The sequence below is a fragment of the Perca flavescens genome, chromosome 10, assembly GCF_004354835.1.
Source record: "Perca flavescens isolate YP-PL-M2 chromosome 10, PFLA_1.0, whole genome shotgun sequence".
In the NCBI taxonomy this organism is placed as follows: Eukaryota; Metazoa; Chordata; class Actinopteri; order Perciformes; family Percidae; genus Perca; species Perca flavescens.
In genome coordinates this window covers 17,263,060-17,275,532 of record NC_041340.1, presented here as the reverse complement: position 1 = coordinate 17,275,532, position 12,473 = coordinate 17,263,060, and the positions used below count along the sequence as shown (strand labels likewise).

The following is a 12,473-nucleotide window of genomic DNA, read 5'->3' as shown; positions in this document are numbered from 1 at the left end:
CTACGCTCAGCTGTGCTGTAGCAGAGAGGAGATCCTTGTATTTATTTAGCCTTTATACTTATTTTTCTTGGACTTAATGGGCTTCGGTACAAAGAGTTTCAACAGAAACCACCACATTATTCTGGAGAAATTGTGCTCCATGACCACAACACAAAGAACACAGTGTTTGCTTGACACTTAGATGTTGGATATTTATGATTTAGAACCGCAGCATGATAACAATCATAAAGCAGGCATTAAGCAATCAGAGAAGTATCCTTTTATTTTCACTTTCATTAATTTAGTTTTGTTTCAAGTTTGTTTTTAACTGCCAAATGAATTAGGTTTTCACGATCTACTAGGTGTATATCAAGTGTACTTTATCAAAGCACATGCATACAGTAAGGAGTAATTGTAAAATAAGTAGATTCCGGCTGTTCAAAGCACTTTTATGAAAAACTTAATATCTCTTTTTCATGCATTTATAATGACTTCTGTCAAAATTTACTTTGTGACTAATTGTTTTCATAATTAGGTTTAGACAAATGAATTTAGAAGATGGATGGGGTGAATCCCTTCTTACAAAAAAGATGTTCCAGCACAGTCTGATTGAGGATTGAGGATTTGATAGCAAGCTTGATGTGGTACTTATAGATTTGTAATCCACCTTACTGTACGCTTAGCTGGATGGTGCAGTGGAGACGTGTCGACAGCAGCATAATGCTCTAGGTCACCTTTGTGTACTGTATACTGTAAATGTGTTCATATTTGTATGTGTGTGTGTGTGTGTGTGTGTGTGTTTGTGTTGCCAAGGAGTGTGCCTTATGTCTTCCAGACAGACAGATAAATTACTCATTCCTGATCCTTGCAGCTGTCATTGAGGACAGGATTGTTTCATTAAAAGATTCCAGGGCTTACTTATAAAAAGTAAAAAACACATTTGCGAACAAGGTCATCATGGAGTCTGTCTAACCAATCCTTAAATATTAAGGCTGGCTGTATTTGTTTTGTCAACAATTTCAATAGTTCATCTTTCAATATGTTCAGACTTCCACAAACTGTCTGTGCCTCACGCCCATTTGTTCCTACTGAAAACAATACATTCATAAAAGCCGGTCATGAACAAGACAGGGCTTTAGGCAGGTCATAAATAAGAAAGGCTAAATAATTTCTTAAACAGGTTGGCACTTGAGTTTTTAGCAAAGTTTCTCAAACAAGAGTAAAACCTGTTTAGTCTAGTCGTGTTGTGGGGCCTAGTTTCAGTCATGCTATCAAGTATTTGCAACATTAGGATGATGTATGTGATCTTCACAAAATAAACCACAGTCCCCAACGGTGTGGAATGTTGTGTTTATTAGTTTCTGGAAAACAATTGAACCCTATGGCACAAATGATTAGCTATATCAGGTTTTAGAGACACAGCTAATACTTGTAAGAAGAACCAGTTCATTGTTTGATTTCTTTTTTTTTAATGGGATTTTTTGGCAATAAAAAAATATTGAATATCATTAGACCTTCAGGTCGAAGAAATCTTTTTATAAAAAAAAGCAGACCTTAAGAGCATGCCTAAAAATTGCTCTATCACCAACAGTTTAAGGAACGTGTGGGTCTGTATGTATTATAATAACAAAGTAACATAATTCTACATTTTCTGAGTCATAAAAACAACATATAAAAGATTATTTAGTGCAAAGAACCTAAGAACAGAAAAAAAGACATGTACTTGCAATCTGATTAGCATGGCTGGTTAAGACCATACACAGGAGGTTGCATCAACCTAATGTGTCTCTGTGGATTTCCCAAGTTGACAATTTTTGTTGGCTGAAGTGTATGCTTTGTGTGCTTGGGAGATAAATGTATACATGATAAACTGTGTTCATAGGCAGAAGGCATTGTCTAGTGTGGTCCACAAGTAAAGGACCGAAGAGTACTCACATACACACAAACAGACATATACGCATACACTTGCACACAACCCATCCAACAGTGGTTCCAGGCATCTACTGGCACGGCACCAAGAGCAGCCTATTCACACAGTCCCAACACAACAACACAGTAAATCAAGAGGTCCATTAAAAAGCCATTATTGTACATCCCTCTTTAAATTGCACCCTCAGTGATAAAAATGAAGCACAGGGCTAAGTCGTGGTGCAAACACACCAAATATATACCAACATGTGTTTGAACATCTAGTTGTTGCTCATATTGTGAACCAATCTCTTGCTCCCTGAATGTGTCTTTTCAACACAAAGTGGCCAAAGCATGTGTTATTGAGGAACCCCATACAAACAACGGTAAAAAAAAACACTTGTTATGGCTTTTTACTTCCTGTTGCCACTAAAGAATGACTTCCTTTAGCTTTAGAAAAAGGTTGTGACTTTTGCCTCAGACGTCTGCAGATTACCAATATGTTAGTGTCCCATCTAACGTTGACAGCACACTATTTTTAGCAAATCCTGTCTATGTTTTGTCTTTGCACCGGCCTCCTGTCTACCTCTGACTCTCCCTCTAGCAATCTCTCCCTGTAGCTCTCCCTCTCTCTCCCCTGACATTGCTCAGACCTCGCCTTTGTGGCCTTTGTTTGTTAGGGATTGGCTCTTAAGACTTGCCTGGCCATGAATCTGTTCTTCCACCCAGACATCCTTCCCTGTGCCTTCTCGCCACTAATCCCTGTTTTTTGTTTACATCTGTGCCACCTGCAACCAATAAAGTTACGTAACTCCCGCCAAACTTTCGTAGGACACGTCGTTTTTCTTTTTACACCAAGTTACACTGTTAAGTTTTGTTGCAAAAAAAGAGCTTGGATCAAAAACAATGTAATCGGATACAGGTTCTGTCGTCAGCCAGGATGTGTTTGACATGTATACGCCTTTTATGTGGCTAAAACTGGGAGAGACATCAGCAGAAAAGAAGAATAGTTTCAAACTGTTTTGCCTCCCTCATAATGTGTGGTATATCTATAGTTTGCAGGACTTTGACTCTCCCTCTAGCAATCACAGATCACACTTCTCTCTCATCCAGGGAATGCTTTGTAGCAGTAGAAAAGATGTGAAATTTGAATTTCAACACTAGTGCAGTTAAACTCTGATCCCTACAGCTGGTAAAGTTTTTAGCATCTTGATAATTCTTAGACAATAGTGCTGTAATTGTGCTGTATGTTTGTCATGAGTGTGCTCTATGCTCTGGAGATATTTTTTTCATTATATGTAGCATTTGTCAGAATACAGAGGAAGCAGTGTTTTGTTTACCTAATCTTTTCATTCCTGACTGATTTGTGTGTTTTCATACAGCCACAATGTTATCTGCAGAGCAAGCCTGAACACACTGTCACAAGTTTTAAATTTGTTCCAGCACCTCAAATCTCTCTCTCTCTCTCTCTCTCTCTCTCTCTCTCTCTCTCTCTCTCTCCTAGACATTGTTTACACTCACTTTTCAATAGTAAAGCAGAAAGTCTGTAAAGCGTTGGTACACAATACATAAAAACAACCAGAAGCAGGGATGACACAGGGTGCACTATGATCCCTGCGACTTCTTCAAAGGAGTGTTTATTACTTTTGTGGAGTCTTCTATGCAAATGATTTGCGTTCAAAGACTGAGCAGGCAGAGCTGCCCTGTGTATTCAGCTTTGCCTTTGACTGAGATAGATTTGCAGGTGTGACCTGCATGTAAATGAACTCAACAGGTCACTCTATAGTCATCTAAGATAAAGAAGGTATTTACTTCTTATCCAATCTAACTCATATTGTAGACAATTGATCCACTGTCATGTACCAAAACAAAAATATGAAACCGACTTATTGCACAATGATGCAGGCTGAGACGGATTTTTTTTCCTGGGTACAAACGCTTTTTCAGTAGTTTCACAGTCAAGGTTTTTTTTTTGGGAATTATAATAATTGCTAAATATACATTTGTATGGATTCCTTGATGGCTTACACATGGCAGAGACACTTTCCATAACTTCCACAGTGGATCACTGAATGCAGGCTTTTGACTTGAAAGCTATGTCATGGTTTATATTTTGATCACAGAGTGGAGATCTGAAGCACAATAGGGTCTCTGACACAGCTGGATCCTGTCTCCACTCCATGGTGGAAGGCTAGGTCATGTTCAGTAGTCAACTGGACCGTCTCAGGCCAAAGTTTTACCACAGTAATGATACTGAGGATGGTGTTAGAAGGTTAAATAGCTATGTCAGAGCAGAAAATCCAAACCTAGTGAGAGGTTGTAACTCTGCGCAGTTTATCATACAAAGCTCAAACTTGGAGTCTGTGAACAAGAAGTGAACCTCACCTCCGACCAGGGACGTAGCACAAAATTCTGGGCCCTGTCGAAATGTATTCTCTATAGGCCCCACAGCTATTCATTCAAGCATCTTTTTGGGCCCTCCTCACATGAGGGCCCTGGGTCCTCAGTCCCCTTTGACATCTTTTTGTCTGACAAGAAAAACACTGTCTTTCCCAACCAGGATTTGAAACTTCTTTTACAGTCAACAGACCTTTCGCTCAAAGACATGGACAACTGCACCACTGCATTACTCAAAACATTTTTTTTATCTTGTCTATACAGTAAACTTGGAGGGGAGCTCTGTAGGCTAGAGGGTACAAACTCCTCTTTAGCCCTGTCGTGTTCACATTAGTGGCCGCTGCAGAGAGAACCTCTTTTATGGATGTCTTTGACACTCTGTTACATCTTTTGTGCTGCCCCTAAGTTATTTTCCCCTTTGTATGTTGACTGCTCACTGACTGACTGGTCACAGACCCGAAGTCCTGTGATAAACGGTTGTGTCATCACTGCAGGCTCTTCACCCCTCTTCACCCTGGCATGTGATTGTGTTTAGTGGCTGCTAAGTACTGACTGACTGCCTGGGATGAAAGGTGTGCAGGAGTGCCTTTCTCCTTCCAGCCAAGTGTAGCTTCTAAGCCTCAAAGTAAATCAACACAGTTCCTCTGTTTTTTATCCTGTGGAAATCACAGATCCTGCCCCCCCTTAGGGCTCACTGGCTCTGCCTCAAAAACCAAGCAGGACTCTCTGCACAATTCTGTGACCCTCAGATCATTTACATAACAAGTGTGCAGGGCACTGCCACAGATTTACTTATTACTTTACTGATATTCAACAAGTCCAAAAGATGTCCTGGCATTCTTTCTCAGGCTATGCAGACCACTTCCTTCTGTTAACAAGTGGCCAACAAGAATGATGGCCGCTTGGACGATTGACCACCCAGGGTGAGGTCACAGTATAAACCTCAGCCAGGCTTTCACCAGAAGCCGGGCCCTCCTGAAACAAGCACCAGAAACAATGTATGAACTTCTGCAAACCTCAGCTTAGCTTGTTTCAACTGACAGGATTATAATGTGAGAACATGTGTGAATGAATGAGTACGTTTGTGTTTCTGCATGATAAACTGTAAAGGGTACACATTTGAAATTAATGTAATAATCCTGCGAAAAAAAGCATATCCATGAAAGCCACATGATCCGTGTCTGTGATTCCCTCCTCAGAAGGCAAGGTTCAGAACAAATTGTTCTGGGTAAAGACTGTTTGTCAGGCAAACAGTTCAGCTGGCACAGACAGATGCACACTCACACTGACCAATGGTGCGAGTGAACACATTGCCTCTGGGCCAGAAATGCCTAAATAATATTGACACTTATAACCAGATTTTTCTCCCCTTCTAGGAGATGCCAGTATAGATAAGGAGATCAAGATTTGAATCATTTGTTAACGGCATAGTAAGTAAAGTTTGACTACTATGAATATTCTCATAAATTGTACAACCATGAAAGTGTAACTCTGTGGTTAATGAGAAAATGCATGAAGCCACAAAAGTATAACTGTGTTATTAAGGGTAAGTCTAAATAGCAGAGAAGAAAAAAAAATGTTGTGTAACATTTTTATCAAAGTCCTGCCAGCAGGCATTATTCCAGTTATGATAATATAAACACTGAATGCAGATAATAATGACACCCCTGAGCATATCCAAGTATAGCTTCAAGTCTAAGGACATTAGGCAAAAAAAGGGAGTACCGGCTGGAGCTGCAGTCCAAATTTAAAGTTTCTTCACTCCTTGTTCTTTATTCTCAGTATCATAATGACACACCCTTGCGATCATAAATAAATCAAGAACAGACTGTTCTTTCATTGAATAATGCAACTCCACAAGAACAATATCACCTAAAAAACTGTCAAATTAATGAGAATTTGAACAGCTGTTATGTAACAGATGGAAAAACAAAGTAAGTGTGTGAAAGTTATATATCATATACAGTAGTCTATATGTGTTTTTTTTTTTCAGACAGACGGTAGTGTGCCATGTATTAAAAGCTAATTTCTTCTTCTTTTCAACTCCCGGAGAGTTTGGCACGGATGAGCATTTGCAGTCAAAAGTTACAAAATACAATTACACCTATTTAAAGTCTAATCATCACTGCCATCAGCCTATCAGTTGCAGTGCACAGTGAATGGTTTTACTGTACTTCCATTGTACTGTCTGTACTAATGTTGTATCAATCATCACAGGAGATAAGAACAGTCTGTACTAACAGCATATAGCAAACTTATGCCAGGTTAAAGTTTAACTTATTTGGATACACAGTAACAGCTAAGCTCCTGGAGAAATTTGATTAAGTACTGATAATGCTTCTTGGCTAGAGACCTTTGCTGATATGATAATCTCTGAAAATACCTGAATTAATAATAACAAATACCATTGCCATGTTCAGTCCAGGCACATCTTATCAGGATAAACATTGTCAAAGATATTCTATTTGACTAAACGTGGAAAAAAAATCTGGTTTTACATGACATGGATTAATTAATGGCACGTAATATACGGACTATTTTAGATGCTATTTTTACAAGCTTTTTAAATACATACCAACATTATAATGTAATTAAATGTTTCCACTTGACATTTTGTCTCTAATATTTGGTTCTAAATCCAAAACAAACATGGAATGTTAGCCCATAAAATCTTAATGGAACAATAACTCAGTTGTCTTAGTATGTATTTCATAATTGGGTTAGAGGAAAAAAGACTTGGAACAGCATCATCAGGGTATAAAAGTCAGTTTGTACGTTTTAATATACAGTGGCTTCAAGAAAACAGTCCTGAGACAAAAGTGGTAAGAGTGGGGGCAAAGGTCAATTATGATGATTCCTTCTGTACACCATAAACAAAAAATTAAACCACTCTTTTATTGGCAATTGATCAGATTAATGTTATTATATGGAATACATATGTCATGATCGTCTAACACATATCTCATTTTACTGACACTGTAGTGTTTGCTGCTATTTCCCCATGGATCTCTGCATTTTACTGCTCCGATAACCAGACAGACCATAAATAATTACATCTTTTCCAAGTAAGCACTGACTGTACAGTAACTTCTGGCTCGGGTTCAGGAGTCCAGTGACGGTCAAAACTGCAGCCGTCTGGAAAGATGGTAACTGTTAATTTGAGGCTGAAGTCATTGAACAGTCGCTGCCAATTAAACTATCCAACTGGCAGCAACTTTGTAGCAGGATATTCTCTTCCTCACAAACACTGCGAGGTGAGCTGCCAAACACTGTTTACGGAGAAGGTGTCAAGCCAGTTTTAATTGACCTCTAGCAATTAAAGATCATTTTAATTGAATCAGTATGACAACAAACTGTTGCTTTAGAGTAACTTTGTGTTTAGATTAATACTTTATCGTGTTAATACTGTACAGCTCATGCATACGTTATGTATGTCAGTGTTATGTTATGTAACATATCAAACATGCTGCATGAAAGCCATGAACTGTGTAAATGTAAATAGACACTGAGCTGCAAACATATTTCAACATTATTTTACATATTAAATCTATATTGCATTTGCTTAAGTAATGTAAAGTAAACTAAAGTGCATGAACCGTCTTATCTGAAACTCATTTCTGGAACATATTCCAAATAAACGCCCTTGTCCTATCCTATACTTTTTACATGACTGTAAACACTTATGTCATCCTTTTCAGACAAAGTGCTATTCCAAGAAACCTGATTAGCCACTGTTAGCTATCTGGTTACGATACTTGAGGAGCACTCATATTGGGATTTGATACATGCTGATCCAGAAGTTTGAGTCCCTAAGAGGGGTAAAGGATAACTTCCAGCTCAATTTCAAATTTTATGTAGGTTACTTATGACAGAGCCTTTATATTCAGTCGTAACCTTATTAGCTAAGGGTGTACCTGTCAGACAAGCAAACAACAGACATACCTGTGAAAGAAGAGCAATATAGACAGCATGGTCTGGTCAATGTTGCTGTTGCAGATCCCCTCATTGAGCAGGAAGCAGGGGTCCCTCACCACCGATTCCAGGGAGTCTTGCCTCATGATGTTGTTCAGCTTGTCAGTGTTCAGGTTCTGGTACATCAGCTGGTTGCGGAGCTGACGGAAGTGACTGACACTGGGGCTAGTGGGGCTTCCTGGCAGGCCCCCAGTAGTACCGAGACCTTGTGCCGGACTGCTGGCCATGGAGTCATCACAGCCATTGGCCAGGTCCAGGCAGCAACTGCAACAGTCCAGGCCGATGGGCGAGCGGCAGTCATCGTCTGACATCTCAGAGGACAGGTGGATGAAAAGGAAAGATGCCCAGGTGAAGAAGGGCAGGTGTAGGAATCTCAGTAAAGGTTGACAGAGACTGAGGTGTATGAATGAAGACAAAGTGAAAGACAAAACAGGGTGTTTTCCTCAGCTCAGAGAGACAGACAGACTGTGCCTGTGCTGGTCTAGTGTACAGTCCTGTCTCCACCCCGGCACCAGGAGGCCTAAATGGCAGGTTGAGTTCTTCCCTGAAAAGTGCAGTCACGCTGGGTCACTCTTTCTGCATCTATCCCTGAGTTTCTCCTCCTGTGGCTCTGCTGCGTTGAGCCTTTTGTTCGGGGCCGGCGCTGCTGCAATGTGTTGCTACTGTGGCAGGAGAAGGAGTGAACGCCCCACACACATACACACTCACTCACACGATTCAGCAGGAGTGCGCTTGAAAGCAAAACCCAGAAGCTGCTGGCAGCTTATCACTTTTTTTTCCTGCACTTTTTTTCTTTTGGTTGATGTGCCTAGAGACAGAGGGAGGGAGCGAAAAGGGATCGAGGGAGGGAAAGAGGGTGGGGAAACCCCTGTGATTGGTAAAAAAGCATCGCTGGTTACACCCACTGGCCCCTCCATTTTTCTTTTGCAGCTTAGCTGTGCAGCATTGAGGGGAAGGGAAACAGACAGAGAGGGAGTGAAGCTAAAAGAGCGTGCTTGAAACGTGCAGTTCCATCCTACCATGCTGAAAGCCCAAGGAGTGGCTGAGTGAGGGAGGCTGCAGGAACACACACAAAGACACAATAACATAATTGCTAATTTGTGAAAATGTGTGATAGGAATTGCCAGCATTACATGCTTTTGAATTCAAGGGAAATTATTTTTTGGTGACCTTGTGTGGTTTTATCCATTTTACCGGCCTTGATTAAATGGAATTTTTAATATTCAATAGTAGCAAAGGCTTTTTTAATTATGCAATTAATTATAGTTCAAGATGCCTTTGCTCAGGAATGGACTAGTGGATGGTTCACAGAGTCACAATAAATACATAAATGCATATAATATACATGAATATAAAGACTTGCTTTAAATGACTTAATTTCTGGTGGTGCATTGGTTGGCACTGCTTCCTTACAGCTGCAAAAAAGGTTGTGGGTTTGAATCCAACCAAGTTGTGGCTTTTCTGTGTATGGGGCCTTGCATGTTCTCCCTTTATTTGTTTGGGTTTCCTTCAGGTGCTCTGGTTAGTTAAAATGGAAACTCTAAATTGTAGGAGTCGATGTGAATGGTTGTCTGTTTTAGCCCTGTGATAAACTGGTGACCTGTCCTGGGTGTAGCCGCCTCTCTCCCGATGTGAGCTAGGATAAGCTCCAGCCCCCTGCAACCCTGACAGGTTTAGATTATATATATAATATTACATAGGTTAATGCATGGCAATCAATATAGATGACAATGCTTGCTTTATGTTTTACAATAATGTGTTTTTTTTCCCACCAAGTATTATTAGTGTAATTTGGATCATTGTGCAGTGAATGTGCATGTGTGTGTTTGTGTGTGTGTGTGTGTGTGTGTGTGTGTGTGTGTGTGTGTGTGTGTGTGTGTGTGTGTGCGTGCGCATGTGTGTGTGTGTGTGTGTGTGAGAGAGAGAGAGAGAGACAATGTGTGTTCTCAACTTGCACAGTAACCATTATCTTTTCAGGGCTCCCCTGTGTTTGTTTACGATTTTGTCAATTTCCATATCTGTTCCCAAACAGATTTGGATTGGGTAAATTGGGTAAGAGCGTGCTGTGTTTTTGTTCTCGAGACGAGTGTTTCACAAGCCTTGGTAAATACCAGGACAATGTCATACAGCACTGCAGACGGCTCCAGGAAGAATGCAATGCTGAGCCCCTGACCTCGGCCGCTGACCAACAAGTGTCCTGCAGGCTGTCTACAGATGGCCAGTCATGCAAGAACACAACAACAAGATAATTACAAATTGCATGTCTTACTCTGAGGCATGCTGCTGTTTCTGCTGCAATAAAAACATGTCACACCACGCATTGTTGGGTAGCAGTGGGATCAATTAAGCAGAGAAAATGACTGACTATTGCTTTATTGAGTGTGTAACGATGTCCTAGGGCAGCGTGGCTGCTACACTTTGGTTGGTGGAAGGATGGGACAGAGGACTGATTTGGGTAGAGACTGCCCTCTAGTGGGAATCTGTTAGTACATCTTCATTGACGTAGAAGTCAAGGACCCCATTCTGTGAGTATTAAAAGGCAAACACGTTCTACAAAAAAAAAAAAGAATATAAAGGTAGATAAACTAAACTAATGTGGGTTTTCTATATCTGTGGTTAAAATGTGTTCTGGTGGAGATGAGGAAGAAAATGGTCTATGCAGTCAAAAAGCAAGAGGAACAATTGAACTATGGATCCTTACTGTATAACCATTTAAAAAGCAATACTGTACATGGATTTATCATGTTTTAATTAAGAATTTAAGAATTTCTATTTAACCTGGATTCACTGTTTGGCCATTAAGAAGTAGCCTACAACACAGTAAATCATCTAGCAAACATTGAGTCCACAAGAGTAAAGGTAAAGAGAGTAAAATACTAACAGTAACAGTGTTAGTATTTAGGCACACAGTAACAGTGTGCTCAACGCTTATAATGTCAGTTTCAGATAGCTAACATCTAGCTTGGTCGGCAAAAAGCCGTTTGCAGAAAATCTAAATTATAAATCATCAAGCACAAAAAGAATAAAAAGAGTACCTATAAGGGTCCAACTGGGGCATTTTGGAAGTAAAAAACTCTTGACAAAAGACTGGATGCAACCATGTCAGTTAAACTGCAACTGCATTGGAACTGTGCCAGCAACAGAACACTCAACTGAAACCAACTGCCAGTGGCAGGACAGTCACAGTAGTTGCTCAGATCGGAGGATACGTCAACATTACTAGGGCCAAGTCCACTGGAGTAAGCAACACAAATGAGTCATCTTATCACACAGGTTGGAAATAAATTGCTAATTTAACAGATTATATTCACCACTTATACAAACTAGCTCCTGAAATGTCAGCTGCAATCATCCATTGCATAGAAACACAGTGTGAATGCAAAACTGTGGTGTACCTCAAAGTTCAATTTAAATAATTGAATAGGTGTTCACAAATGACAGTACAGAAAATAATTTGAACTGTTTGCCTTAATTTCTTCTTTGAAATAGGCAACATTTGACTTCTGAAAAACCATGACTCCAACCACCTTCTGACTGCCGGTTTTCTTTCACACTGGCAATGTTGCTGTTTTCCAATATCTTTGCAATTAAAGTGATGGTTCGGAGTAATTTCACCCTAGGCTGCTTTGCACCTTGACCTCGAGCCAAACAACCCCCCATAAGCTTTTTTCCCTTGTTTTAACGTTGGTCAAGTTAGTGTTATCAACTGGTTAGCTTAGTGCAGGCACTAATGGATCCACGTTTGTATATCGTAAAGTACCCCACTAATAATGCCCAGAATGATACCAAACGTCTACAGTAGTACAAATAGTTTCTGTAATTATAAAACGAGGCATTGGAAAGTTTGTAACTACACCAGAAGTATATTTAAATAACACTTGCCTGATGGATACTCCTCTTGGCTGCTACCTCGCTATCGCGCGAGATTATGCACAGAGCACAACATCTATTGCTTTTAAACCGCAGCCGAGATATATACAACTGTGTGGCATCTTGTCCTATTGTCTCACACTGCGGTAGCTGCTTCTGTTCTCACTTCTTAGATCTTCTTCTCCAGTAGTCTTTTCCGGCAATAGATGTTATGTTGTGCTCTGTGCGTGATCTCGCGTGATAAGCTTGTCTCTAAAAATACAGACTGCACTAAGTTGAATTATGTGGACGGTGTATATTCAGTGTATATTATTGCAACAAATGGAAATACAGTTACACTTGGCAAT

At 40.1% G+C, this 12,473-nt stretch overlaps 1 protein-coding gene across 1 annotated transcript in view; it reads right to left on the bottom strand.

Moving 5' to 3' along the window:
* tsc22d3 (TSC22 domain family, member 3) overlaps window positions 1-9,011 on the bottom strand; it is a 33,621-nt gene extending 24,610 nt beyond the window's left edge. Inside the window, exon 1 of the mRNA XM_028588843.1 lies at window positions 8,227-9,011. Within this exon, the coding sequence (XP_028444644.1) occupies window positions 8,227-8,567 (341 nt within the window). The 5' untranslated portion in view covers window positions 8,568-9,011. The remainder of the gene's footprint in view (window positions 1-8,226) is intronic.
* Window positions 9,012-12,473: the final 3,462 nt, after the last annotated feature.